Raw genomic sequence first — 27,991 nt, 5'->3', positions numbered from 1 at the left:
GGTGCTCCGACAAGGCGCGGCACCAGCGAGGCAACGAAGGCTCTTTTATTTCTGCAATATCATTCCATACAAAAGCAACAGAAACATAACATCTGAACAGCAAGTTTACAACTGAGTATCTGAACAGAAAACCTGTACACATTATCATTTACAGCAACTTTAGTACCAGTACCCGAGCACTGTGTACCAGTACCAAGCTAAGACTGCAGCTCAGAGACCCGCCCCTCAGGCCTGGTCGCCGGACTCGCTGACGCGCGGTGCCAAGGAGATGCCCGCGGCGTCTGCACCGCCAGATACCGGGGCGGACAGCTGGCTATCGGCTGGTCCTGTGAGCACGGCAACAGCGCTGCCCCCCACCCGCCCGACGGGCAGCAGCCGCGGCCACCAGCCGTGGACACCGGTGAAGCCACACTCGCCAGCTCGGCTTGGGGGAGCAGAAAGTAAGCAGTTCCGTTTGAGACAAGACTGCCCAGGTCCCCCCTCCCGGCCCTGCTCCGCCGCAGAGCCCACCATGCAGGACGCACTACACACACAATGGATGTGGCCTAAGAAAATGAAGAGCAACTCATGGGAGCGAACTAGAAACACAGGGTCCCGGGGCGAGCGCGCGGCGCGGGCTGGCGCTCTTAGCTCATGGCGGAGAAGTCTCTCAGGGGCTCCGTCAAGCACGCCTCCAGATCAAACTCGTCTTCCAGCTGGCAGTCCACGTGCCGGACCTTGGTGGGCGTGCCGCAGTACGTGTCCTAGAAGACAGAGCGCGGTCACGGCCGTGCCAGGGCGGAGCAGAGTGGAAAACGCAACCCCACTGCAGCCCACCTCCCCTCCCCCCAGGGGCCACCCCTCCCCTCGCTCAGCCACCTCCCCCCAGGGGCCACCCCTCACCTCGCTCAGCCACCTCCCCCCAGAGGCCACCCCTCCCCTCCCCTCCCCTCCTCCCAGGGGCCACCCCTCACTGAGCCACAGCCACTTCACCCAGCAGGGGCCAACGTGAGGGTGCGACAAGACACCGCCAGGGGTCGGGAGGCAGAACCCCAAGCGGGCTCAGCCCAGGGGACCAGGCCAGCTCTGGTGCCTTCTCAACACCTCACACCCCGCGGACACCGAGGAGGCCAGCGTCCAGCGTGCTCCCGCTGAGCTGACACTGGGGGCCACACCCACCACGCACACAACCTTGGATCCAAGACAAAGTTCGGGTGCACACAGTTCCTGGATGCGGAATCCCACAGGGCCAGGAAACCATGAACAGCTCCCTCGGGTCGCGACTTTTCAACTGAACTATCTGCACTGTTTCCCTGAACAGACCTCTGCTCATCTAACTGAAAACCCTAAAAAGCCACATATGCAAACATGAAGGTTTACAAGCAGGGGGTTCTAGATAATTTTGAAGCTCAATGTTTTGCCAACTAAAACCAAGGTTTCACTATGAATGCAAAAAAAAAAAAAAAAAAGTTTCTGTTTCGCATGAGAGAAACCTGGTGGAACCACCAGAAAGCTACCACCTCCCCCACCGCTAACAGCAGGCTGAAACACGCTGTCGCTCAGCCCCGCGGCTCCAAGGCCTCACTCTCTGCTCTACAGAACCGGCCTGGAGAGAAGTCACACGCGGTCCCCGACTGAGCCAGACCACAGCGCCCAGGACCCCTGACAGAGAGCATCCTTAGCCCAGGAGACAGCAGCACCGAAGCTCCACGCCGTCCAGTGGCCGCGGGCGCACACTCGGACACACAGCAGACCACAGACCTCTCGGGACATTTCTGCGGGAGCACTCTGTCCAAGCGTCCACTGCACCCAGGCCTCTGCGGGCCTCTGCTCACCCTACCCCGTCCCACGGGAGCAGCAAGGCATCTGTCCCTTCAACAGGCACGAGAGCTGCGGCGGAGCAGGGACAGCTGCCGCCTGCAGCGCCGGCATCCCACACGGGCACCGGCAGAGCTGCTACGGCCTGGCAAAGCAGATGGCGGCCCGCGCCCTTAGGCCCTGCACCCACATGGGAGACCCAGAAGCTCCTGGCTCCTGATCGGCTCAGCCCTGACCGCTGTGGCCATCTGGGGAGTCAGCAAATGGGTGGAAGACCTCTCTCTCTGTAACTCTACCTCTCAAGTAAATAAAATGTTTTTTAAAAAAAACCTGACAAATGCAGGGAAAATCCCAGGCACAAACGTCCCTCTGTTAGGGACCTGCAGGCGGCTCCGGAGCACCAGCTGCAGGCCGGGGACACAGCCCAGTGACACCGCCCCCCCCCCCATGACAACAGAACAGATTGGAAACCAAAGCCTACAAAGGCTACCACGTAAGAGCTGAACCCTACAATGCAATCTGCCGACTCTGGTGGGAGATGGGGAGCGCCCAGCCTCAGCCGGTAGAGCGGCCTTATCAGTTCACCCGGGCTGCGGCCAGAGCCAGGACATACGTACAGAGTCAGCCTGGGAGCTCGTCTGGGACCCGGAGCTGCTCTCTGCAGATTCGGTCTCCATGTCCCCGAGGTCTACGGGGTGTCTGCGAAGAGAAATCCAACAGGCATGTCAGTTGCCGTCCGACGAGACCGGTGCATCTGTGCCATCACGCGTCCCAAGGGGCCGGCTCCAGCGACCCGGCACGCCAGAACCCGCCTGAGTCGTGGCGGCACCACGCGGCCTCCAGTGGAGCACGCCATGATGGGAATCCCAGTTCCGCGGGCAGCCGCTGAGGAACCGGCAAGAACCCAACACCCGTGAGCTCAAGCTGGGAGGCCAGGGCCAGCTGTGGCACAGCAGGAGTCGCCACTGCGACACTGGCAGCCTAGCCCACGGCGCCACACCAGCCCCATCCATCAGAAACAGCTTCAAGCTCCCGGCAGACAACTCGCACTTTGCTGCACGAGCGAGGAGACCGGAGGGCAGCGAGCACAAGCCATTCTCTCCGCCTCCCTCGCTCTGCAGCTCTGCCTTTCACGTCAATCAATCAAAGTTCAAACACATCATACGAACGTTTTTCTAATTGGGAAAATCACGTCAAGCGGGCCCTCTGGAGCAGCCGCGGAGCGAGTGCTGGGGCCGCGTCCTGGGTCAGAGGCCCGGCCTCCACTCCCTGCTCCTCTCCTGACCCAGCGTCCTGCAGCAGACAGCTGGAACCTAGGTCCCTGCCGCCCACCCGAGACCTGCACTGAGTTCTGGGCTTCGGACCTGACCCAGCCCAACCCCTGCTGTGTCAGGCATTCGGCAGTCACCTAAACAAAAATACACTAAAGCACTGGCATTCCATAGGGCGCCGGTTCAAGTCCTGGCTGCCCCCTCCCCATTCCACTCCTTGCTGTGGCCTGGGAGGGCAGTGGAGGAGGCCCCAAATGGCTGGCCCCTGCGCTTGCATGTGAGACCGGGAAGAAGCGCCTGGCTCCTGGCTTCGGGTCAGCCAGCGGTTACGGCCATTTGGGGAGTGAACCAGCCGATGAAGACCTTTCTCTGTCTCTCCCTCTGTCTGTAACTCTTACCTCTCAAATAAATAAATAAATAAAATCTTAAGAACACAAAGCAGAAACCAGAGCGGCCACACATTCCTAGACACGCCAACTGCTCTATTCTAGCTCCACGACGTGAGCCCGACCCCAGGCTTCCACCCTGAGAACTCCCAGGACCCCAGCGAGGCACTGAGCCGCCCCGGACAAGGCAATGGACACACACATTTCCTGCAGGTCACAGCCTTCTTCAGCTGGGGGGTCCCAAAAATGCAGCGCCACCTTCCAGAGTCTGATCTGCTGGTCCCAGGACCGTCGGCTGTACTTCTTGAACTTGTTGGGGGTCTTGGGATGAATGCCAGGCTGCCGCAGGTGTCTGCAGGAAAGAGAGCGTGTGCCAGGACCTGCCGATCGCGGCGGCACATGGGGACGGACACACCTACAGCCCGAGAAGCGATGCACAGGAAAAGCACGGTCTGTCTCAATCTCACTTTCTCACCCCAACCCACCAAGAGCGCGCGCTCTCCTTGGACCTCCCGTGCCTGCAGGGCAGGGGCGGCGAGACCAGCTGCGTGGACAAGGTGGTGATGTCGCTCTCTAGCCAGACCTCTGCGGTGCCAAACTTGAGCTCACAGCCCTCCGTCGCCTGCACCACCTCGAGCCCCTCGCCCTCCCCAGCAGGGGCTCTGTCTAAGCAGCTGCAGGGCGAGGCGGCGCCGGCTCCTACCTCGGCACCTCTTTCACGTAGCGGTCGTAAGCGATCGTGTTCTTCCCGTAGTTGATCTGCTTCTGTCTCCTCATGAGGACGCTCTCGTCGGTTTCCAGGTCGGCCGGGACCGCAGACACGGACTCCTTCGAGTCAGAGCTGAGACCAGAGGAAGCCTCGCTGTTGGGACTGGCGCGCGGCAATGCAGGATTCCCCCCACCCCAGCCTCACGGCAGCGAGAACGGGCCGTGCCCGGTGCCACCCCCACCGCCACCGCTGCCCCGGCTGCCTCCGCCCACCAGAGCAGCAGACACAGCACTCACCTCCCGGAGGACGACTTTCTCTCTCTTCCGAAGTCGTTTATGAGGAGTTTCCTCTTATATCTGAGAAGAGTAAACGCTGCTGTTTCCAACGGCACAACAAGTCCTCAGCAGAGAACTTCTGTAGGCCGCGCAGCCCGGCAGCTGCACCGCGGCACAGCGGGCGGGTTACGCTGCCACGTCCCACACCCGCATCCCACACTGTGGCCCCGACTGCTCCACTTCCAGCCCGGCTCCCTGCTGACCCGTCCGGGAAAGCAGCAGACCTGGTCCCTGTACCCACGTGGGAGACCAGGATGAGTTCCTGGCTCCTGGCTTCAGCCTGGCCCAGGCCCAGCGACTGGCCCTCTGGGGAGTGAGCCAGCAGGTGAAGAAATCTCTCTCCTTGTCATCCTTCCTTTCAAATCAATCTTGAAAAAGGCAGAGAGAGAGACGACACAGAACCTCCACCCGCTGGTCACTCCCCGGATGGCCACACAGTGGCCAGAGCTGGGTCAATCCAAAGCCAGGAGCTTCTCCCAGGTCTCCCGTGGGTGCGGGGGCCCAAGCACCTGGGCCATCCTCTACTGCTTTCCCAGGTGCATTAGCAGGAAGCTGGATTGGAAGTGGAGCAGCAGGGACTTGAACCAATGCCCACATGGGATGCCGGCGCCACAGGCAGCGGCTTTACCAACTGTGCCACGGGGCTGGCCCCCGAAATAAAGTTTCCATGGCTCCTGGCTTGGACTCAGCCCAGGCTGCTGCAGTCATCTGGCGTGAAGGAGCAGGTGGAAGTTCTGTCTTTCAACTCCATCAGTCACGGGAGAGGCTGCAGACAGCCCCCAGCGGCGGGGGTGGGGCCGTGAGGACAGCTCCCCGTGAGAACACAGAACCCGCAGACAGCCGAACTGTGCAGCGGAGCCCTGCACCAACAGAACAACTCTGTCCCCCCGGCCACGCCCACGTGCCGACACTTAGGAGAGTGGCCCCTGTAGGTCCCGTGACCAAGTCCCAGCTCTCCGGCCATCAGCAGCCAGGTGACAACAGGAGCACAGGACACGTTCCCCAAAGTGAGAACCTGGCTAAGACCCTCACTGTCCACCAGCCACTTGTCAGCTCACATCCTCGTGGCTCAATGCACTTCAGCTGATCTCAGAGCTCACCCAGCCGCGTCTCAGTGCGGGGAAGGGACCCAGACGCCGACGGGGCAAGCAGACAAGACGACTGGTCTGCCTGGTAACGGGTCACACGGCTCAAGTTCAGCTCTGCACACGCTGCCCGCCTGACGGCCCCTCCCATACCCAAGGACCGCCCAGGACAAGGCTCCTGCGGCACAGGGGAGACTCCCCCAGGGCTGCCTGCGGCACGGCTGGCCCCCACACGCTCCCAGGGCAGACCCGCAGGTGTACCTTGCCATCTCTCTGTTGACTCTGGTCCTCATTTCATCCTCTTCGACTGCGTCTGCCCAGTCCGAGCATCTAGGGTGGGGTTTGGGGCCTTCAGGGGTAGTAAAGCTGCAAGCCAACGAGAACGCAGTTCAAGCGGGGCTCACGGGCCGGCGCCATGGCGCAGGTTAGGCCTCACCTGCGGCACCCACATCCCAAACGGGCCAGCTTGGGTCCCGGCTGCTGCACTTCCAATCCAGCTCCCCGCTAATGGCCTGGGAAAGCAGTGGAGGACGGCCCCAGTGCCTGGGGCCCTGCACCCATGTGGGAGACCTGGGTGAAGCTCCTGGCTCTGGATCAGCCCAGATCCAGCCATTTAGGGAGTGAACCAGCAGACAGGAGACCCTTCTCTCTGCCTGTAACTCTGCCTCTCAAACAGAACTTAAAGGGGGGGAGGGGTGCGACACTGTGGGACAGGGGGTAAAGCCACAGCCTTTGGTGCCGGCATCCCATATGGGCACTGGTTAGAGTCCTGGCTGCCCCTCTTCCGATCCAGCTCTCTGCTATGGCCTGGGAAAGCAGTGGAAGACGGGACAAGTCATTGGGCTCCTGAACCCGTGTGGGAGACCCGGAAGAAGCTCCTGGCTCGGGATCAGCACAGCTCTGGCCATGGGGGCCATGGGGGCCATCTGGGGAGTGAACCAGAGGGTGGAAAACCTCTCTCTCTCTCTCTCTCTCTCTCCGACTCTGTCTCCTGAATAAATAAATCTTTAAAAGAGAAACACGCTTTAAAAAAAATAACGGAAACAGGGCCCTCCTTGCCTTCAGAATCAACGTCAGGACTCACGCAGAGGCTGCTCGGCAGAGGTCCAGGGAAGACTTTGAGACGAACCCGATTTGAGGGAATCTCTGCTCCCTGACTCACAGCCTCTGCCCACGACAGCAACCGCGCTGTCAGCACCAACACCACTCGTTCTCTTACAAAGTTTTTTGACAGGCAGAGTGGACAATGAGAGAGACAGAGAGAAAGGTCTTCCTTTGCCATTGGTTCACCTTCCAATGCGGCCAGCGCACCGCGCTGATCTGAAGCCAGGAGCTTCTCCTGGTCTCCCATGCGGGTGCAGGGCCCAAGCACTTGGGCCATCCTCCACTGTACTCCCGGGCCATAGCAGAGAGCTGGCCTGGAAGAGGGGCAACCGGGACAGAATCGGGCGCCCCAACCGGGACTAGAACCCAGTGTGCCGGTGCCGCTAGGCGGAGGCTTAGTCTGTTGAGCTACAGCGCCAGCCTGCTCCAGTTCTGATCCAGTTCCCTTCTAATGGCCTGGGTAAAGCAGCAGAAGATGGCCCACGTGCTTGGGTCCCTGCACCCATGTCAGAGACCTGGATGAAGCTCCTGACTTCTGCCCAGCCCCAGCTGTTGCAGCATCTGGGGAGTGAACCAGTGAATGGAAGATTTTTCTCTCTCTTTGGAACTCTTTCAAATAAATAAAAATTAAAATTTTTTTCAGACAATCCACGCTTGGCAGCACGGTAAGGATGTGGGGTTTGGCACTGTGGCACTGCAGGTTAAGCTGCTGCCTGCAGCACCAGCATCCACGAGCCCCAGCGGTCCCACTTCTGACCTGGTTCCCTGCTAATTAACGCGCCCGGCAAAGCCGCACAAGACGGCTCATGAGCTTGGGCCCTGCATACACATGGGAGACCCAGAAGCAGCTCCTGGCTCCTGATTGGCTCAGCTCTGGCTGAAGCCATTTGGGGAGTGAACCAGCGGATGGAAGACCTCTCTCTGCCTCTCACTGTAACTTTCCCTTTCAAATGATACTTCAGGAAAAAAAAAAAAAAAAAAGACTAAGTTCCGTATCATGCAACATATCGTGACAGACACTCAGGCAGTTTTCCACGATACGCATGTGTGACTCCTGAGGCCCCGTGTGTGCAGAGCTCCCACCTGGAAGCGGGGATCAGATGCATCGCAGGGCATGAGGGGCAGCGCGGGGATGCGCCGCACGGTCTGCCTCACTCCCCTGCAAGAGGCGCTCAGCCTCCCCCAGGAGCTCAGGTTTACCCCGACCTCAAGAAAAGATTTAGTCGAGGTCAATCGAAAACAAGACTTGGGAGGGGCCGGCGCTGTGGCGGAGCGGGGAAAGCCGCCACCTGCAGGGCCGGCATCCCATATGGGGCCGGTTCGAGTGCTGGCTGCTCCACTTCCAATCCAGCTCTCTGCTGTGGCCTGGGAAAGCAGAAGATGGCCCAAGTGTTTGGGCCCCTGCACCCGCGTGGGAGATCTGGAAGAGGCTCCTGGCTCCGGATTGGCCCAGCTCCGGCTGTTGTGGCCAATTGGGGAGTGAACCAGTGCATGGAAGACCTCTCTCTCCCTGCCTCTCAAATAAATAAATAAATCTTAAAAAAGAAAAAAAAAAAGACTCGACGGGTAAAGTCGTGGCAGGTGGAATTGCCACGTGTGTCCTCACAGAGCAGGGGTAACCACACACTTCTGTTTTCCTCCTCTTTCTTCTAAGCCACTAGTGATTCGCAACACCTGCCGCCACGGGTGGGCACGGGGCACCGTGGGTCAGTGCTGCCTGGGAGCCCAGGACCGAGCCCCAGCCCTGCGTCCCCAGCCTCCTGCTAACACGCCCAGGAGCAGACAGCAGCCAAGTGTTTGGGTTCCTGCCACCACATGGGGAGACCAGTCGGGCCCAGTCCCGGCTCCTGCGGGCATCTGGGGCGAGACCCGGCGGACAGGAGATCTTTCTGTCATTCTGCCTGTGTCCGGGACGGAGCCCCAGGCTTCAGCCTGGCCAGACCTGGCTGCTGAGGCCATTTCGGGACTGACCTAGGAAGCCTCCCGTCTCCGCTGCTGTGCCTTTCAAGCTTCGAATCAAACGGCGGACCTCCAGAATGTCGGCTCAACAACAAGGAGCGGCCCCTTTAAGCAGGTACCGTCTCCTCCCTCACCACTAACCGAAACCGGGTTTCTAGAAGGAAAACTCCAGATCCTAACATGGCGGGGGAGGCCTGACATCAAATTCGGTGTTTACTGACGTCAGAACTGGGGACGCGCCCAGCCGGGCGCTCAGGAGCCCGCGTCCCCGCGTCAGAGGGCCTGGCCACTCCCGATCCAAACGCCCACGACGTGGACTCTAGGAGGCAGCACAGGGCTGCATGCTTGAGAGTCCCTGCCGTCCACGCGGGGACCTGGCTCTGGCCTGACCCACGCAGGGCTGTCGCAGGCATCTGGGGGTGAAAACTTCTCTCTGCTTCTTTTATTCCCCCCTTTTTATTAGACTTGCTCATTTACTGGAGAGGGGAGCTACAGACAGGCCTTCCACCCGCTGGGTCACTCCCCCAGCTGGCTGCCACAGCTGGCTATCTGGAGCCAGGGCTTCTTCCGGCCTCCCAGGCAAATGCAGGGCCCGAGCACCTGGATCCTCTGCTGCTCTCCCAGGCCACGGCAGGGAGCTGGGTCAGAAGTGGAGCGGCCGGCACTCAAACCGGCACGACAGGGGACGGCGGTGCTGAGGCGGAAGCCACCCCACCACGCCACAGCACCCAGCCCTCGACTGACTGACTCCTGTCCAGCTCGCTCTCCCAACGGCCACAGCAGCCAGGGCTGGGCCAGGCCAAAGCCAGGAGCTTTTCTGGGTCTCCCACGTGGGCCGTCCTCCACCGCCTTCCCGGCCACAGCAGAGGGGCAGCCGGGACTCAGGCGGCGCCCCCATGAGGTGCCACCGCCTGCCACCCGCTCCCCTTGACATAGAGCACTGCAGGAAGGGCCGGAAGTGAAGTCCGTCGCGGGCACGATGCGGGAAGCGGCACACACGCATCCCCGCTGCCGTGTGCACAGGCTCCGTCCGGGTCTTCCAGCCACGACCCCCAACGTCCGGAGTCCAACGGCGCCACGGGAGCCTCCTGCGGGCGCACCACGGCGGGGCGGCGCCTCCTGCGACCCGGCTGCCCCGCCGCGGGCCTGGGAGAGCAGCCGCAGCCGCCCGAGGGCCGCCCCGGCCACTCGCGGGGCGCCGCGCCCTCCGCCTTTCAGGGGACGGAAGCTAAAGCCGCCCTGCCCTGGCCGGCCCCGGGCCCCGCTCCCCGGGCAGGGGCGTGACTCCCCCGGCTTCCGGCGCCCCCTCCCCGGCCTCCCAGGGGCCCCCGGTGCGGCCCCCGCCCCCCAGCCCGCACCTCTCGGGCCTGCGGTCGGCGCCCCGGCGCTCGCCCTCGTCGGCGTCCTCGGGCCTCCGGCGCCTCCCGTCGGCTCTGCGCTTCCGCCCGAGGCTCCACCTCGCGGGGGACGGCGGGCTGCGGACACAGGCTGCGGTCAGCACGCAGGGCCCCGGCCCGGCCCCCGCCCCCGCCCCGCGGCCGCCTCACCTGGCGCCTCCGTCGCAGCGGCCGCCGTACCTGGGGGGCGTTCGCGGCTGGCAGGCCATGGCGGCGGCGGCGGCGGCGGGAACGGCACGGCCGGGCTCCCCCGGCGGCGGCGGCGCTGACAGACTGCGCGCGCCCCGCCCCCAACCGCCTTTAAGGGGCCGCTGGCCCCGCCCCTCGGCGCTCCCGCGCGCGCCGGACGGGCGAAACCATAGGGCCCGCCGGCGGGGGAGCCTCGCGGGCCCACTGCTTGGGCTGCGGACCCCGGACAGCGGGGAGCCTGGGGACGTCGCGGCTGGGCACCGCCACCTGGACAGACGCGTCGGCGCGGCCGCTGAGAACCCTGAGGAGCAGCTTGCCCCGCCACGACGTGGAGGCGGCCGGCCGCCGCGGCCCCCTCGGGCGTCGATTGGTCGCGCCTTCGCGGGCGCAGTGTTATTGGCGGGAGATTCAGTCGCGCGCGACGAGGGCCCCCCCCTTGGAAAGGGGGGCAGAACGCGCTTCCTATTGGTCCCTCCCTGGGCGTGGACGCCCCTTTGATTGGTCCGGACCCGGGCGAGGCGTGTTGCCGATTGGCTTGTCTTCGCGGGGGGCGTGTCGCGGCACCGGCGGGAACCGGTGACCCGGAAGGCACGGACGGTGCCCTCTCGGCGCGGTGTCGGGTGTCTTAACGGGTCGTCTCGGAGCGGCGACCGTCGACCGCCCGGCGGTCACCTCTGACGCCCTCCCGTGGGCCCGGTGTCCCCGCGCCCCCCGCCCTCGCCGGGCGCCCCGGTGGGCGGGGTCCCCGAGCCGCGTTCCGTGGAAGAGACGAGCAGGCCGCCTCGGCACGCAGCGCTGGGCCCCGGGGGCCCCTCCCCGACCCTAGCCCGGGGCAGTGTCCCCGCGCCCCCCGCCCTCGCCGGGCGCACCGGTGGGCGGGGTCCCCGAGCCGCGTTCCGTGGAAGAGAGACGAGCAGGCCGCCTCCGCTAAGGGTTTATTACGCCGTGCCCTGCCGCGTACAACCAGCGAACTCTAGAAAGAGTGCCCCCGGGCAGCCGCGTCCCGGTCCCGAGCTCGCCCCGCTGGAGCCGGACCAGGGGCCGGGCTGTGAGGGTCCCAGGCCCTGCGGCCGCAGCGCCGCCCCCCCACTCGCTGCCGGGGCCCAGCGCCCCAGAAGCGGCCTCGCGGCCCCCGGCGGCGCTCAGCGCACGCAGCACACGTCCAGGATGCAGAAGCGCGCGCGGCAGGTGGGGCAGGGCGCGCGGCTGGCCAGCCAGGTGTCGGGGCGCTGCGGGTCCTGGCGGCTGGCGAACCACTTGCCCATGCAGGTGACGCACCACATGGGGCGGCAGTAGCACTGCTGGCACTCGCCGGCCGCCGCGTCCTGGCACGTCTTCACCAGCTTCACGGCCGCGCGCGCCTGCATGCAGCCGATGCAGGCCTCCAGCTCCTGGGGACACGGGGGTGGCAGGGAGCCCGGGCCGCCGCGCCGCCCCAGCCCCGCCCGCCCGCCCGCCAGCCGCCCGCCGCCCACCTGGCTGCTGGGCACCGCGTAGGCCGGGTTCACCTCCACCAGCGAGGCGAAGGTCTCCAGGAACAGGTCGCCCAGGCTCTGGCGGATGACCACGTGCGCGGCGCTGCGGATGGGCGCGCGCAGCTTCTCGCACAGCTCCCCGTACTCGGCCGAGTTCAGCCTGCGGGAGGCCAGGCCTGCTGGGCCGGGGGCGGCGGCAGAGCGGGCCCGAGGAGGGGCAGGGCGGGGACCCCGGGGCCCCGCGCGCTTACCGGATGTCGAAGGGTGGCACGGCGGGGCTGGCGCTGGCCACGCGGATGGTGAGCAGCTGCACCGGCAGGTTTGAGTCCGGGGACAGCTCGTGCTGCCGGGACTCGGTCACCGTCAGGTGCACGTCCTGCTGCCGCGCCACGTGCACGCGGTACGTGGTCACCTTCATCACCCACGTGTCCGTCACGATCACGCGCGCGCCCGGCGCCCCGGTGGCGAACTTGTCGATGCGCCGGAACTCGGTGTCGACGGAGGCGGCGACGGCGCCCCAGCCAGAGCGCGGGAGCGCGTACCGCGCCAAGGTGCGGGCCAGGGGGTGGCGCGCCCAGCGGTCCCGGGACCAGTAGCACACCACGGCGCAGGCGGCGGAGGGCAGGGCAACGGCCAGCAGCAGGAAGAGCCGCCAGGCCTCGGGGGCCTGGCTCGGGAAGTGCAGCCGCTTGTCCCAGGCCGCGAAGCACATGCCCACGTAGTAGCCTGCAGGGGGGACGCGCTCAGGTAGGGGAGCCGCGCGGCTCGGCCTGGCCCTGCACCCTGGTCACCTTTGCAGGCACGGCGCTGACCCCCGGTCTCGCGGCCCTGGCCATAGAGCTGAGACTGACCGGACCGGGAGCGGACGGCGGGGCCGCTGCGTGGGCGAACCAGCAAACGAGGCTTTGTCGCTCTCACGAAAGGGAAACACACGTGAGTCCTGGATGGGCCGCACGGGCAGGTTCCGGTCAGCAAAGCGGTGGCTAAAGGCCTCTGGTTGGCCAGCACCGCAGGGCCTGCGCAGCGCGCTCCAGCAGCGGGCAGGTTCGCAAGCCTACAGGTGTCCGAGGCGCAGGCCTGGGCTGGGAGGACACGCGCACCTGCCCGCCACCCGCCCGGGGCCCACGGCCTCCCCTCCCCCAGTGCCCACCGTGCACCCCACGCCTGCCTTCAGGGGCCGCGGCAAGGCCGCCGTCTCCACGCGCGCTAACCGCTGCCCATCCCGTCCAGCCGGCATCCCGGTGCCAGCCGAGCGCGCTCCGCAAGCGGCCCCGGGCTGGGCTGGGCTGGACTGGGCAGGGGCCGGGGCGGGGCTGGGGCCGGGCCCCCCGCGGGCCCCTGGGTCCGGGCTCGGCCTGGCCGGGGCGGGGCGCTCACCCAGCGGCAGCAGCGAGTGGCACAGCAGCGTGGCGGCCGTGCGGCGCAGGTGATAGGGCACGAAGGCGGCGTCCTCGCTGCCCAGCCAGCCGGACAGCAGGTTCTGCACTGTGAGCCCGGCCGAGTGGAACTCGTTGGGCGTGAACACGAAACACACGGCGAAGACCAGGTAGGCCAGCGTGAAGGTCACCTCGGGGCTGTCCATCGTGCCGCCGGCGCGCAGCGGCCACGGACGGGCGCCGCCGCCGAGCCCGGTAACCCGGCCACTCGGTCGTGGCCAACACAAGCCGGACGTCCGCGGCGGCCCCTGGGAGATGGAGTCCCAGACTGGATCGCCCGCACGGCCCTCTGGGAAGTGGAGTCCGTAGCCAGGCCGCCTGCGGGGCAGTCTGGGAGATGGAGTCCCAGGCCTGGTCTCCCGCAAGGCCCTTTGGGGGATGGAGTCCGCGGCCAGGCCTGCCCGCGAGGCACTCTGGGAGATGGAGCCCCAATCGGGCTGCCCGCGGGGCACTATGGGAGATGCAGTCCTCACTCAGCTCTCTCGCGGGGCACCCTGGGAAGCAGACTCTCGGCGCCCCGCGCCCAGCCGGAAGTGGGGAGCCGCAGCGACGGCGCCCCGGGGTGCGGCCACGTTCAACCACAGACCCCGGGCGTGGCTGCTCCTGGTCCCGCTGTACCGCTGGAGGAACCTAGGCCCAGGCGGCTTCGCAGGCGTCGCCCGCGACCGAGCCCGGGGACGCCAGGGCGATGGCGGGCCCCACAGTCACTGTCCCCTCGAAGGTGACCCTAGGCCTGCCCAGCCTCGTCAGCGCCCCACGGCCCCAGAGCCCCGCGAACCGCGCCCACAGCGGAACCGCCGCCGCTCGGGGGGCGGGGCGTGCGCCGGGGCCTCCCATTGGCCGCCGGGGCCCTAGGTCCCGCCCCCGGCCGCGCGCTGATTGGCCGCGTGGAGCCAACCGTCAGTATTTGAATCCGCCGGCGCGGCGGGCGGGGAGCGCGGCGGCCGCGGCGTCTGATCCGATTCCTCGGCGCGGAGCGAGCGGCGGCGGCGCGGGCCTGGCGCCCGGCAGCGAGCGGGCAGGTAGGTGGCGGCTGCCGGGCCCCGCACGGCGTGGGGCCGGGCTGAGGGGGCCGTGGGCCCTGCGCGGGCGGGCTGGGGGCGGGGCGCGCGCTCCCGCAGCCTCGCTCCTCCCGCCGCGTCCTGCGCCTCCGCCTCCGAGACGCCTTCCCGAATGTCGCTTCCCGCGGGCCGTGTTCTCGGCTCCGCGCCCGCGCAGGGCGACGCGCCTGGCGCCCGGGTGTCTCGGGCTGGGTTGGAGACAGGGCCCCCGACAGCCGGGGCGCCCTCCGACGGCCAGAGCAGCCCGGCGGGGGCTGGGGGCTGCGCCCTGGTCTCCCCCGGGGGCTGCGCCCTGGTCTCCCCCGGGAGCTGTGCCCTGGTCTCCTCCGGGGGCTGCGCCCTGGTCTCCCCCGGGAGCTGTGCCCTGGTCTCCTCCGGGGGGCTGTGCCCTGGTCTCCCCCGGGGGGCTGCGCCCTGGTCTCCCCCGGGGGGCTGCGCCCTGGTCTCCTCCGGGGGGCTGTGCCCTGGTCTCCCCCGGGGGGCTGCGCCCTGGTCTCCCCCGGGAGCTGTGCCCTGGTCTCCTCCGGGGGGCTGTGCCCTGGTCTCCCCCGGGGGGCTGCGCCCTGGTCTCCTCCTGGGGGGCTGCGCCCTGGTCTCCCCCGGGAGCTGTGCCCTGGTCTCCTCCGGGGGGCTGTGCCCTGGTCTCCCCCGGGGGGCTGCGCCCTGGTCTCCCCCGGGGGGCTGCGCCCTGGTCTCCTCCGGGGGGCTGTGCCCTGGTCTCCCCCGGGGGGCTGCGCCCTGGTCTCCCCCGGGGGGCTGCGCCCTGGTCTCCCCCGGGGGGCTGCGCCCTGGTCTCCCCCGGGAGCTGTGCCCTGGTCTCCTCCGGGGGGCTGCGCCCTGGTCTCCCCCGGGGGGCTGCGCCCTGGTCTCCCCCGGGAGCTGTGCCCTGGTCTCCCCCCGGGGGCTGCGCCCTGGTCTCCTCCTGGGGGGCTGCGCCCTGGTCTCCCCCGGGGGGCTGTGCCCTGGTCTCCTCCTGGGGGGCTGCGCCCTTGTCTCCTCCGGGGGCTGTGCCCTGGTCTCCCCCCGGGAGCTGCTTCCTGGTCTCCCCCGGGGGCTGCGCCCTGGTCTCCCCCGGGAGCTGTGCCCTGGTCTCCCCCTGGGGGGCTGCGCCCTGGTCTCCTCCGGGGGGCTGCGCCCTGGTCTCCCCCGGGGGGCTGCGCCCTGGTCTCCCCCGGGGGGCTGTGCCCTGGTCTCCTCCTGGGGGGCTGCGCCCTGGTCTCCTCCGGGGGCTGCGCCCTGGTCTCCCCCGGGGGGCTGCGCCCTGGTCTCCTCCGGGGGGCTGCGCCCTGGTCTCCCCCTGGGGGGCTGCGCCCTGGTCTCCCCTGGGAGCTGTGCCCTGGTCTCCCCCCGGAGGCCTGTGCCCTGGTCTCCCCCGGGGGGCTGTGCCCTGGTCTCCCCCAAGGGGCTGCGCCCTGGTCTCTCCCCGGGAGCTGTGACTGGTCTCTGGGAGCTGTGCCCTGGTCTCCCCCGGGGGGGCTGTGCCCTGGTCTCCCCCGGGGGGCTGCGCCCTGGTCTCCTCCGGGGGGCTGCGCCCTGGTCTCCTCCTGGGGGGCTGTGCCCTGGTCTCCTCCTGGGGGGCTGTGCCCTGGTCTCCTCCGGGAGTTGCATCCTGGTCTCCCTCCGGGAGCTGCGCCCTGGTCTCCCCTCCGGGAGCTGTGCCCGGTCTCCCCTGGGAGCTGTGCCCTGGTCTCCCCCAAGGGGCTGCGCCCTGGTCTCCCCCCGGAGGCCTGCGCCCTGGTCTCCCCCGGGGGGTCTGTGCCCTGGTCTCCCCCGGGGGGGCTGCGCCCTGGTCTCCCCCAAGGGGCTGCGCCCTGGTCTCCCCCGGGGGGTCTGCGCCCTGGTCTCCCCCAAGGGGCTGCGCCCTGGTCTCCCCCAAGGGGCTGCGCCCTGGTCTCCCTCCGGGGGCTGCACACTGGTCTCCCATGCCTGCACCCTGGTCTCCCCCCGGGGGCTGCGCCCTGGTCTCCCCCCGGGGGCTGCGTCCTGGTCTCCCCCGGGAGCTGTGCCTGGTCTCTCCCCAGGCGCTGCATCCTGGTCTCCCCCCGGGGGCTACACCCTGGTCTCCCCCAGGAGCTGTGCCCTGGTCTCCCCTGGGAGCTGTGCCTGGTCTCTCCCCAGGCGCTGCATCCTGGTCTCCCTCCGGGAGCTGCGCCCTGACTCCAAGGTGGCTGCGCTGTGGCCACATGGGCAGGAGGGCCACTGGGTAAAACGGAGCCCCCAGCCACGGCCAGCCCCCGGTTGAGATGTCTCCCCCAGCCCTGCCCCACCCGTGCCGACCTGCCTGCCGCGGCGCTCCCACGGAGAAGCTGGTCAGCGTGCAGGCCCCGCGGCTCAGCTGCTTGCTAACGCGCCTCAGTGCTCGGCACCCCCCCCCCCCCACCGTGGGAGACCAGGCTGGAGCTTCTGGCCTTGCCCTGTGCCTGCCCTGGCCACTGCGGGCATCTGGGGTGAGCCAGCAGATGATCTGGGCAGAGAGAGAGGGGGGTCGTCTGCGCGGCTTCACTCCCCAGGGGACCATAACCCGCGGGGCTGAAGCCAGGAACTCCGTCGGGGGCTCCCAGGTGGGCACGGGGCCGAGCACTTGGGCCATCTTCCACTGCACTCCAGGCCATCAGCAGGGACTCCATGTGGGCTGTGACTTCACCCTGTCCCCAAGTACATCTTTTAAAAACGTAGTGCCCGTCCCATGGCCCCCCACACAGGCTGGGCTCCCAGCTGCTCTGTGCCTACTGGAGCCCGCTGGTCAGGCCAGGTCCAGCGGCCCCAGCTGTCCACTCAGCACCACCGTGAGCTCCTGCTGCCGGCCCCGCCCCCACCCCGTCCCAGGTGTCCGGGCCTGCGAGCCGGTGATGCCCTGGTCTCTGGCAGCCTCGCTACAACGCCAGCAACCCTCATGGCAACCAGTTCAGGTGCAGCTGCTCCACTTCTGATCCAGCTCCCTGCTGATGGGCCCGGGAAGGTGGTGGCAGAGGCCCAAGCACATGGCCCTGCCATCCACGGGGGAGACGGGATCGAGTTCCAGGCTCCTGGTGTCAGCCGCTGGGGAGTGAGCAGCGTTTAGAAGATCTTTCTCTGTTCCCCCTCATCCTCTCCTGGTAGCTCTGCCCTTAAGGAAGTAGAAGTGAGAGCTCAGGACTGCTTTAGATGGAAAGGGGCTGGAGCTGTGGCACAGCGGGTAAAGCCCCCACCTGCAGTACCGGCATCCCATATGGGTTCTGGTTCGAGTTCTGGCTGCTCCACTTCTGATCCAGCTCTCTGCTATGGCCTGGGAAGGCAGTGGAAGGTGGCCCAGGTCCTTGGACCCCTGCACCCACATGGGAGACCCAGAGGAAGCTCCTGGCTCTTGGCTTTGGATCGGCACAGCTCCGGCCATTGCAGCCATCTCTCTCTCTCCCTCCCTCTTTTTCTCTCTCCCTCTCTCTCTCTCTCTCTGTGTAACTCTGACTTTCAAACAAATAAATCTTTAAAAAAAAAAAAGTAAAAAGTGTGTCCTCTTAGTGACCCGCATGGAGCTGGTAGGAGCGGAGTCTTCTAGAACCTTCTGGACCTCTCTGAAGGTCCTCGTGTGTGTGAACGCCGGGACACCCTCTCAGCAGCTGGGTCAGCTTTGCCCGGGACCCTGGCCTCTGGCAGCAGCTGTCCTGGGGGAGGCGGAGCTGCTGTGTCCCCACCCCGGGCCCGGAGCTCCCTGGAAGGGGCCGCTGGGCCGTGGGCACACCTGTGCAGCAGGGGCGCCAGGCCCGTGCCTGCCCGCGCCGTGCGTTGTCCTCACCGACGCGGGCGCTGCTTTTCCAGAATGAGTCTGCAGATCTTAACGGACGAGAACGTCGGCAGCGACAAAAGCCCACAAAACTGCGACTTCCTGTTTTCACCACCGGAAGTTACCGGAAGGTCGTCTGTTCTCCGCCTGTCCCAGAAGGAAAATGTACCGCCCAAGAACCTGGCCAAGGCCACGAAGGTCGGGGCGGGCACTGGCATGCAAGGCTGGGGGTCGCTGGGAGTCTGCTCTCTGCTGACCCTGGGCTGGGGGCCACCCGGGGGCCTGCTCTCTGCTGACCCTGGGCTGGGGGCCACCCGGGGGCCTGCTCTCTGCTCTCTGGGCTGGGGGCCACCCGGGGGCCTGCTCTCTGCTGACCCTGGGCTGGGGGCCACCCGGGGGCCTGCTCTCTGCTCTCTGGGCTGGGGGCCACCCGGGGGCCTGCTCTCTGCTGACCCTGGGCTGGGGGCCACCCGGGGGCCTGCTCTCTGTTCTCTGGGCTGGGGGCCACCCGGGGGCCTGCTCTCTGCTGACCCTGGGCTGGGGGCCACCCGGGGGCCTGCTCTCTGCTGACCCTGGGCTGGGGGCCACCCGGGGGCCTGCTCTCTGCTGACCCTGGGCTGGGGGCCACCCGGGGGCCTGCTCTCTGCTCTCTGGGCTGGGGGCCACCCGGGGGCCTGCTCTCTGCTCTCTGGGCTGGGGGCCACCCGGGGGCCTGCTCTCTGCTCTCTGCTCTCTGGGCTGGGGGCCACCCGGGGGTCTGCTCTCTGCTCTCTGGGCTGGGGGCCACCCGGGGGCCTGCTCTCTCTTCTCTGGGCTGGGGGCCACCTGGGGGCCTGCTCTCTGCTCTCTGGGCTGGGGGCCAGCCGGGGGCCTGCTCTCTGCTCTCTGGGCTGGGGGCTACCCGGGGGTCTGCTCTCTGTTCTCTGGGCTGGGGGTCACCCCAGGGGCCTGCTCTCTGGGCTCGGGGCCACCCGGGGGCCTGTTCTCTGCTCTCTGGGCTGGGGGCCACCCGGGGGCCTACTCTCTGCTCTCTGGGCTGGGGGCCAGCCGGGGGCCTGCTCTCTGGGCTGGGGGCCAGCCGGGGGCCTGTTCTCTGGGCTGGGGGTCGCCCGGGGGCCTGCTCTCTCTTCTCTGGGCTGGGGGCCTCTCCTCACTGCCCGCTCCCCCAGGTGACCTTCCAGACACCTGCGCGGGACCCACAGACGCACAGGGTCCTGACGCCTAGTGTGACCAGTAAGCTGGAGGCCCCTTCTGCCCTGGATGGCGGCGCTGGACCTGAAAACCCTCTCAGCGGGACGCAGAAAGAGAAGTGAGTGTGGGCGCCGTCCACGCGGCCCTGCCTGCTTTGCGTGGCCCCTGCCCAGCGTGGTCTAGCGTGCGTGGACGCTGGTCCATGGCAGTTTCTGGCTGGGCGGCCGTGCCCTGGCCACCTCAGCCCTCGTTCCCTGCGTGGCGGGCTGTCCCGGCCCCGGCTCTGGGCCTTCCTGTCTCCCAGGCTCTCTTGGCTCCTGTGTCTGCGCCCCGCCCGCCGTGCTCTGAGCAGGTGCAGGCGGAGGGCGGCTGGCATGTGACCGGTGGGGGGGTGGGGCTGGCCCGGACGTTGGCCACTGGGGCTCTGTGCTGGCGTGTCCTGTGTAGACACCAGGGCCCAGGACGGGTCTCCCTGGCCTGGCTCGTGCCGGCTGTGGCTGGCCCAAGGGTTCAGAGGTTTCTCTTGAGCAGATCTGGGGCGTGCAGAGGGAAGCGCCCCCCCCCCAGCACCCGCCCCCCGCCTGCTGCCCTGCAGCCTCCTTGTTCTCTGGGGAGAACTTTGGCCAAGGGAGCAGAGGCGACCGCTGTTTACGACAGCCCAGGAGCTGGGGGCGTGGGGGCGCTCGGGGAAGGAGACTCCCAGGGGCTGTGGGCCGACCTCCTGCCTGCGTGGCACCTGCCCTGGGGCGGGGGGGCCCTGAGTGTCACCCTGTGAGACACGTGTGTCCCTGCGGTGGAGCGTGTGGCCGGGTGTTGGCCAAGGGGGAGCAGAGCGCTTGAGCTTGAGCACAGAGCCCCTCCCCTGCCACGCTCAGACTCGGCGCAGTCGGCAGAGCAGGGTGGTGTGCGTGGCTGTCGCCGGCCTCTGCCCCGCGGCTGTCCTGCTGGGCCCCCCTGTCCACTCCGCTCTCACCCCAGGGCGATCGGGTGGGCGCAGCGGCCAGGGACAGCTTTGGCCCCCGTGTCCTCTGCACACAGTTGGAGCACACGCTGTCGACCCTGGCTCGGAGGGGAGCCCGGCGGCAGGCTGTTCTCAGGGGTGTGGGGGGGGCTGCCAGGCTCCCGAGTGGTGACCACGTCTGTTTCTGAGCAGCCAGCAGCTCCCCAAGGAAGCGGGCCCCGGCGCAGCCAGCGGACCTCTCCAGAGGCCAGCAGTGGCCACGACAGCCGCTCCTGCGGGGCACGTGAGCTCAGCCGTCCTGCGGGGCAGTGCCTCGAGCCCCCCCTGCAGCCCGGGACGTTCAGCAAGCCAGACGGTGTCCCCAGGGCCGGGACCCAGCAGCCCTGGGCGGCACTGCTCAGAGGAACGCATGGCCGCCAGCACTAGCGTCCCAGGCCAGCCTCCGGGGATGGCGGCCCGACCCGCGCCAGAGACCCCGCCCAGGGCCTCACAGGGAGGCTCCCACGATGCTCTCTGCATGCCGTGGCCCACGTCTGCCTCGCCTCTCAGCACAGGTCCTAGAGAACCACACGGGGTGCCGCTCGTCTCCCTCACAGGCCTGCCTGGGGGGAACCCGGCTCACCGTGACGACAGAGCCCCTCCCCCTGCGGGCACCACACCGGTGGACCCCCTGCAGGCCGGCGGGGCCACAGCCCCAAGTCCTCACAAGGGACAGGCCCCTGGGACTGCACTCGGCACACTGGGACAGGACCTCCCTGGCGAGGCCAGCAGCAGCATGGCGCCCTTGCAAGGAGAGAGGCCCGAGGGGAGGCAGGTGCAGGCCGAGCCTGCACCCCCGGGCTCTCCCCACCTCGGCCGGGAGGAGCCGCCTGGCCCGAACCTCAGCCCCGAGGCTGATGGCACAGAGGCCCTGCCCCAAGAGAGCCCTGAGGCTGGACGGCCGGATATGGGGCCTGTGGCTGCCGAGCCCTCGCCCCCGAGCCAGTAAGTGTGGGGCAGCCGGGCGGGGGCAGCCGCTCCCCGGGGGCTTCCTCGGGTCACCTCCCCGGCCGCCTCCCGGGAGCTGGCTCGGCCTGGCAGGTGGCGGCCGTGCCGGAGCCCTCTGCTGACCCTTTCCAGGCAGCCATGTGCGGCTTCGGTGGGCGACACACCTGAGGTACAGACGGCAGCCGAGACCCCGGGAGCAGGAGATGAGGTGTGGCGCCCGCCCCGTGCCACCTGCCGAGTGCCCTGTGTGGGGGAGCGGGGCGGGAGAGGCCACCGGCGCTGTCGCGTGGCGGCCGGGGCACACCGCCGACTCCAACTTCCTCTTCAGCAGGGAACCCGGGAGTCCCCCAGCACGCCGACGTCCGGGAGCTGTCCAGGCGGGGGGCCCGCAGCCCTGGAGCTGGAGGAGGAGAGCTTCAGAGACCCCGCCGAGGGTACGTCCTGGGCCGTGCTCGGGGTGTCTGAGCGGCTTGATGGCCTGTTCCCGAGAGTGACCGCGCACACGGGCTGACGCTGCGGCCACAGTGTCGCGGGCAGGAGTGGAGGAAGCGGGGACCCTGGTGGCGGGGGGCGTGCAGAGCGCACAGCTCGCCGGGACGAGAGGGGCCTCGGCCCGGGTGCAGGTGGTGGCGGTGCGGACACTGAGGTCTGGGAAGGCTGCTCCAGAAGCCACAGGCGAGCAGTGAGCTTTGGGGCTGAGAAGCAGCCACCTCGGTTTTGGTCACTTGGAAACTCGGTCGTCGAAGGCTGGGAGTGGAACGGAGGGCCCCCCACGCCCCATGGGGCCCTGGGTGGCCCCGCGCCCTGCCTGTCCTGGACCAGGCCTGCTTAAGTTTCTCCGGGCTGTGCACCCGGGCCGGAGCCGACTGCCGAGGGCTGCGGGCTTTCACAGTGCGGCGTCCCCACGTCCCTGCACCGGCCCAGTGGTGTGACGGGGCTGCCTGTGGTCCAGCTGCCCATCCCTGACACACGTGAGCGTCAAGTGCTCCAGGGGCCGTCTGTGTATGCGTGTGCAGAGCTGTGTCTGTGTGTGTGCGTGTGTGTGTGCGTGTGCAGAGCCGTGTGTGTGTGTGCGCGTGCAGAACCGTGTGTGTGTGTGTGTGTGCGCAGAGCCGTGTCTGTGTGTCTGTGTGTGTGCAGAGCCGTGTCTGTGTGTGTGTGTGCGCAGAGCCGTGTCTGTGTGTGTGTGCGCAGAGCCGTGTCTGTGTGTGTGTGCAGAGCCATGTCTGTGTGTGCAGAGCCGTGTCTGTGTATGCGTGTGTGTGTGCAGAGCCGTTTCTGTGTGTGCAGAGCTGTGTCAGTGTGCAGAGCTGTGTGCGTGTGTTGTGTGTGCAGAGCCGTGTCTGTGTATGTGTGTGTTTGTGTGTGTGCAGAGCTGTGTCTGTGTGTGTCTGTGTGTGTGTGCAGAGCTGTGTCTGTCTCTGTGTGTGTGCAGAGCCGTGTCTGTGTATGTGTGTGTGCAGAGCCGTGTCTGTGTGTGTGTGTGTGTGTGCAGAGCCGTGTCAGTGTGTGCAGAGCTGTGTGTGTTGTGTGTGCAGAGCCGTGTCAGTGTGTGCAGAGCTGTGTGTGTTATGTGTGCAGAGCCGTGTCTGTGTGTGTGTGTGTGTGCAGAGCTGTGTCTGTGTGTATGTGCAGGGCCATGTCTGTGTGTGTACAGAGCTGTATGTGTGTGTGCAGAGCCGTGTCAGTGTGTGCAGAGCCGTGTCTGTGTGTGTGTGCAGAGCTGTGTCTGTGTGTGTCTGTGTGTGTGTGCAGAGCTGTGTCTGTGTGTGTGTGCAGAGCCGTGTCTGTGTGTGTGTGTGCAGAGCCGTGTCAGTGTGTGCAGAGCTGTGTGTGTTGTGTGTGCAGAGCCGTGTCTGTGTGTGTGTGTGTGTGTGCAGAGCTGTGTCTGCTGTCCCGGGGCCATCTGTGCATGCTGTGCAGAGCGATGTGGGTGTGGGTTTCTCCGTGGTCGTCGCTTGCTGGCTGAGTGCCATCACGGCCTGAATACCCGGGGAGAGCGGCGCTCGCACAGAACGTGTGCACACGATGCCCTCGTCAGTCCCTGACGGCCGGGGCGGCACACGGGGAGGCGCGGTGCCATCACTAGAAAGCGAGCGGTCTGCACCCCGGCCCCCGGCAGGTGTTTATTCTAGAACAGCTGTAAACGGGTGCTCACCCCAGCAGTGCCTCGGGTGCTGCGCTGGGTGCCCCCTGTGTGCAGAATGCCCCCCGCCCCGTGAGAGCAGTCAGGTCCCAAGTGGCAGAGGCCTGAGCCTTGAGCAAAGGCCCTGGGGCCGGGCCGGGCGGGGGTCGGGAGGACGGTTGGCTCCCAGGGCCCAGCCGGGCTCCCTGACCGCTGCCCCTCAGTCCTAGGCCCCGGGGCCGGGCCGGGCGGGGGTCGGGAGGACGGTTGGCTCCCAGGGCCCAGCCGGGCTCCCTGACCGCTGCCCCTCAGTCCTAGGCCCCGGGGCCGGGCCGGGCGGGGGTCGGGAGGACGGTTGGCTCCCAGGGCCCAGCCGGGCTCCCTGACCGCTGCCCCTCAGTCCTAGGCCCCGGGGCCGGGCCGGGCGGGGGTCGGGAGGACGGTTGGCTCCCAGGGCCCAGCCGGGCTCCCTGACCGCTGCCCCTCAGTCCTAGGTACCGGGGCGGAGATCGATTACCTGGAGCAGTTCGGGACCTCCTCGGTGAGTGCTGGGCGCCGGCCACGCCCCCCAGCCTGTGTCCCACGACACCCTGGCCACGCCTGTGTCCCAGCTGCACGGGGCCCGCACCCATGTCCTACCAACACCCTGGCCGTGCCCATGTCCCATCCACACGGGGCCCGCACACCGTGTCCCAGCCGCACGGGGCCCGCACGCCGTGTCCCATCCACAAGGGGCCTGCACGCCGTGGCTGGCCTGCTCCAGCCCTCCCTGTGCTGCCGGTGGTGTCCAGCGGTCAGGGTGGAGGGCACGCCGGGGCGTCCCCGGGCCACGTGGAAGCCGCTGAGTGCCCCCTGCCTCCCCCAGTTCAAGGAGTCGGCCCTGAGGAAGCAGTCCTTGTACCTGAAGTTCGATCCTCTCCTGAGAGACAGCCCTGTGCGGCCCGTGCCGCTGGCCACGGCCGCGGAGGCGGACAGGTGCGGGCAGGGCGAGCGGGCAGCAGCACGGGCCCCGTTCGAGCAGACGCGTGTGGGCTGACCCAGCCGCCTCGCTCCTCTGCCCCCAGCACGCAGGTTGCCGCTGAGCCCCCAGGGGGCCCGCTGAACGCGCTGCTCGTGGACCTGGACCTCGGGGGAGCCCTGCCTGTCCCTGTGAGCGCGTCGGTCCCCCTGGAGCCACAGGTCACTGACGGTGGGGCTGCTCGCTGGTGCTGGGCGGGAGGAGGTGAGGCTGAGAGCCTTGTGACGCGTCTCTCACCCCTGCAGGTGCCGGCCCCACCCCCGTGTGTCCTGGAGCCCAGCTGTCCACCCCTGCCCGTGGGGCCCATCGTGGACATGCTGCAGTACAGCCAGCGAGACCTGGACGCCGCAGTAAGGGGCAGGCCGGCCTGGGGCTCGGCGGGGGCGGGCACACCTGAGCAGGTGACAACAGGGCCTGGTGTTCGTGTGGGGCGTGGAGGGCAGCTATGTCCTTTACCGCCCTGCCCTCTGCCAATCAGAGCCTCCTCCAAGCCAAAGTCCATCTGCACGTCCTCTGGGTTAGGACCCCGGCCTCTGCCCTCAGACACGCAGGGCCTCGGCCGTTAGCACCTGGTGTGCCCGGCTAGGGTCACGTGGGGCTGATGGGCACAACGGGAGGACGGGCGCTGAGGGGCCTCTGCTGGGCTGTGCCGTGGTGGGTGTCCCGAGCCAGCGTGTGAGGCGGATGGCCTCGGCCTGGCCAGGGCCCCCGGGCCCCCCCCCAAGCCCCGTGGGGCCCCGTGACTCCTGACATCACTGGGGGAGGGGCAGGGCGTGCAGCTCCGGCGTGTGTGTGATTCCCAGGTGCAGGCGGCGCAGGAGGAGAACCTGGAGCTGAGGAGCCGGTGTGAGGAGCTCCACACCAAGAACCTGGAGATGGGGTAAGGCCGCGGGGCCGGCGGGGCTGGCGGGGCCGGCGGGGCCGGCGGGGCCCGGGCCGCCACGGCGCGGCACTGACCGCCCTCCCCCGCAGGAAGATCATGGACGGGTTTGAGGGGATCGTGTACCAGGCCATGGGTAAGTGTCCCGCGTGCCTCGTGCGCCCACGGCCGCGGGGGCCTGTGCAGCTGGGGCTCTGTGCAGAGCTGTGCTGGGCCCCGGGGAGCACCGCCGTCCCTGTCCCCATCCTGTTCCCACCGGCTGAGTGCGTCCAGCAGCCTCTGTGGCTGAGAGCCCGGGCCTCCCCGGGGCAGGGCTCGGGCCGCTGCACACGCCCCTGTGGGACTGGGTGAGGACGGGCGTCTGCTGGGCCCCGGCCCCGGGCTGAGGAGGAGGGAGCGGTCTCCTGGGCCCCGGGTCCGGCCTGGCCTGTCAGGGTGGGAGGGCCATCCAGCGGGGCCCACGCTGCCAGCGCCCTGGCGCCCGGCGTGCCGGCCCCCGACCCCGGCCGCTCGCTCTGCAGAGGAGGTCCAGAAGCAGAAGGACGCTGCCAGAGCGGAAGTCCAGAAGGTTCTGAAGGAGAGGGACCAGCTCGCCGCGGACCTGAGCTCCACGGAGAAGTCCTTCTCCGACCTCTTCAAGCGCTTCGAGAAGCAGAAGGAGGTGATCAGCGGCTACCGCAAGGTAGGGCTGCCCGCTCCTCGCCCCGGCCCGGGGCAGCCGTGCCCGGGAGGCCGCGGCCTGGGGCCTTGCTAAGCGCAGCCTGGAGTGGACAGCGGGGCTGTGTCCGTCGAGGTGGGGGTTGGGGAAGGACTGCTCAGCGTGGAACACGGTGAACCAGGGCCGGGCCGGGCCGGGCCTCGGGCAGTGAGGACGAGCCTGGGCCCAGGGCACGGCCGGGGAAGCTGGCCTGGCCCCTGCTGTGCAGTCGTCCGAGGGCGGCCCAGGGTGCCTGGAGCCGTGGGGTCAGAGGCGGGGGCGGCTCTGCTGGCTGCAAGGACAGCAAGGCTGACCGCTGGCCTGGGGGCCTCGGTGGGGGCCTGGGGATCAGGGTGAGCCGCCTGTCTTCATCCAGGCCAGTGGCCGGTCCCCAGCCGCCCACGTGGAAGTACCGCCACAGGCAGTTTTGCAGAGTGAGTAGGGGAAGGGTTGTGAGCACAGAGCCGGGAAGGAGACACCCCCAGGGGGCCTCGGCCGCAGCAGCCCCCAGCCCTGTTGGCACGTGACGGCGCTATCGGCCGTCCTGGCGGGGGCTGGAGACGGGGCCCCTTCGACAGGGCCGTGGAGACGGGGCCCCTTCGACAAGGCCGTGGAGACAGGGCTCCTTAGACAGGGCCGCCTGCCCCGGAGACGCTGCCGCGCGGCCCCCACTACCTCTCTCGCCTCGGCCCAGGCCCGGGTCCAGGTCCGGGTCCATGTCGGGGGAGCTCCACTGGCCTGTGTGCAGAGGCAGCGCTGGGCTGGACGCCGGGGGCAGGGAGGAGCTCAGGTCAGGGGCCGCGAAGTCCCCCGGGAAGTGGGGGCATGGAACCGGGTGCTGCCCATGGCTACAGGCAGCAGGTGGCGGGGAGGGGACCCGCGGGGACGCCCGCTGCACACAGTGACGACCTCCCAGCCAGCAGGGGGCAGCACCTGTGCAGAGGCGAGCGTGTCAGTGTCGGTGTGGCGCGCGGGGCAGCCAGGGGAACACGGGCGGCAGGCGCTGGGCCCTGTTGAGCCTGGGGGAGGCGGCCCCCACGCCGGGGCCACCACGCTGGTGTCAGCTGCCAGCCTGCAGCCCCTCCCCTCTACCGTGTCCAGGCGCCAGGCGGTCCTTGCCGTCACCCCCGGTCAGCTCACAGGGGTGGCCTGTGCAGGGCCCCCGAGCTGCAGGCCTGGGTGGCGTGAGGGGGCAGCATGTGGGTGCTCCTCCCCAGAACGAGGAGTCGCTGAAGAAGTGCGTGGAGGACTACGTGGCGCGGGTGGAGAAGGAAGCCCAGAGGTACCAGGCGCTGAAGGCCCACGCCGAGGAGAAGCTCAAGCTGTGAGTGCCGTGCCGTGGCGGGGCCGGGCGGGGCCTGGTGGGGCCGGGCGGGACTGGTGGGGCTCAGCCTCTGCCCTCTGTCCGCCCAGGGCGAGCGAGGAGATCGCCCAGGTCCGCAGCAAGGCCCAGGCGGAGGCCTTGGCCTTCCAGGCGAGCCTGAGGAAGGCACAGATGCAGATCCAGTCGCTGGAGAAGACTGTGGAACAGAAGGTGCGGCCCAGGGCCCGCCCCCGGCCAGCCCTCCCCGCCCCCACCACCCCGCCACACACACCCCCCCACCACCCCCAAGACCGCCCCCGGCCACCCCTGAGCCGGCCACCGCGGGCCCTCCCCGCCCCCACCACCCCGCCACACACACCCCCCCCACACCCCCAAGACCGCCCCCGGCCACCCCTGAGCCGGCCACCGCGGGCCCGCCCCCCAGCCCCCCCGCAGACCACGGCCACTTCCCTCCCAGGTGAAGGAGAATGAGGAGCTGACCCGGATCTGTGACGACCTCATCTCCAAGATGGAGAAGATCTGAGCCCCGCTGCTGCTTTTAGCCGGTTTCTGTAGTTGCTGAATAAAGTTCCCCTTAGGTTGCTGTGGGCTGTCGCCGTCTGGATTGTGCACAGTGTCCCCAGCAGTGAGGGCACCGCTGGGCGGGCAGGTGGCAGACATCACGGACGGCCAGGGACAAGCTGGTGGCCCCGGGAGGCCAGGGGAGCCCAGCTTACACGGTGGAGCCCCAGATGCCGGACACGGGTGTGGCCACGCCACCCTGCGGCCTGCGCGTGCGGCACTTGGATGGCGGGAAGGATCCAGAGCAGTGTGTCTCCCTGCAGAAGCAGCCCTGTGGCCACCC

General features: G+C 68.2%; 3 protein-coding genes across 8 annotated transcripts; 1 reads left to right on the top strand and 2 right to left on the bottom strand.

Annotated features, from left to right (window-relative positions):
* SLBP (stem-loop histone mRNA binding protein) lies at positions 1 to 10,290 on the bottom strand. Of its 2 annotated transcripts, none has more exons than XM_062212750.1 (8): positions 10,194 to 10,287; positions 10,005 to 10,121; positions 5,845 to 5,949; positions 4,460 to 4,519; positions 4,158 to 4,295; positions 3,657 to 3,806; positions 2,415 to 2,496; positions 1 to 743 (listed from the first exon to the last, which is right to left on the bottom strand). In XM_062212750.1, the coding sequence occupies exons 1-8, from the start codon at positions 10,250 to 10,252 to the stop codon at positions 627 to 629; spliced, it is 828 nt and encodes a 275-aa protein (XP_062068734.1). In that variant the 5' UTR covers positions 10,253 to 10,287; the 3' UTR covers positions 1 to 626. The 2 variants fall into 2 exon arrangements, with proteins under 2 accessions (XP_062068734.1, XP_062068735.1); XM_062212751.1 differs by having other exon boundaries at positions 3 to 743; positions 10,224 to 10,290.
* An 864-nt stretch (positions 10,291 to 11,154) lies between these two features.
* TMEM129 (transmembrane protein 129, E3 ubiquitin ligase) lies at positions 11,155 to 13,723 on the bottom strand. The gene is made up of 4 exons (XM_062212749.1): positions 13,085 to 13,723; positions 11,959 to 12,433; positions 11,708 to 11,867; positions 11,155 to 11,623 (listed from the first exon to the last, which is right to left on the bottom strand). Exons 1-4 carry the CDS (start codon positions 13,287 to 13,289, stop codon positions 11,375 to 11,377), a joined length of 1,089 nt encoding a protein of 362 aa, XP_062068733.1. The 5' UTR covers positions 13,290 to 13,723; the 3' UTR covers positions 11,155 to 11,374.
* Positions 13,155 to 27,753, top strand: TACC3 (transforming acidic coiled-coil containing protein 3). 5 transcript variants are annotated; one of them, XM_062212742.1, is made up of 16 exons: positions 13,155 to 13,253; positions 18,000 to 18,162; positions 19,134 to 19,273; positions 20,309 to 21,100; positions 21,236 to 21,311; positions 21,435 to 21,537; positions 23,717 to 23,769; positions 24,094 to 24,203; positions 24,293 to 24,407; positions 24,492 to 24,596; positions 25,050 to 25,126; positions 25,219 to 25,262; positions 25,648 to 25,808; positions 27,041 to 27,147; positions 27,237 to 27,357; positions 27,605 to 27,753. In XM_062212742.1, exons 2-16 carry the CDS (start codon positions 18,001 to 18,003, stop codon positions 27,668 to 27,670), a joined length of 2,232 nt encoding a protein of 743 aa, XP_062068726.1. In that variant the 5' UTR covers positions 13,155 to 13,253; position 18,000; the 3' UTR covers positions 27,671 to 27,753. The 5 variants fall into 5 exon arrangements, with proteins under 5 accessions (XP_062068726.1, XP_062068722.1, XP_062068723.1 ...); XM_062212738.1 differs by having other exon boundaries at positions 21,432 to 21,537; XM_062212739.1 differs by lacking the exon at positions 13,155 to 13,253 and adding an exon at positions 14,081 to 14,165 and having other exon boundaries at positions 21,432 to 21,537.
* The last annotated feature ends 238 nt before the right edge of the window (positions 27,754 to 27,991 follow it).

Source organism: Lepus europaeus, chromosome 16 (assembly GCF_033115175.1).
Source record: "Lepus europaeus isolate LE1 chromosome 16, mLepTim1.pri, whole genome shotgun sequence".
NCBI lineage: Eukaryota > Metazoa > Chordata > Mammalia > Lagomorpha > Leporidae > Lepus > Lepus europaeus.
Note: the sequence above shows the minus strand (reverse complement) of the source record. Positions and strands in the feature narration are given on the sequence as shown.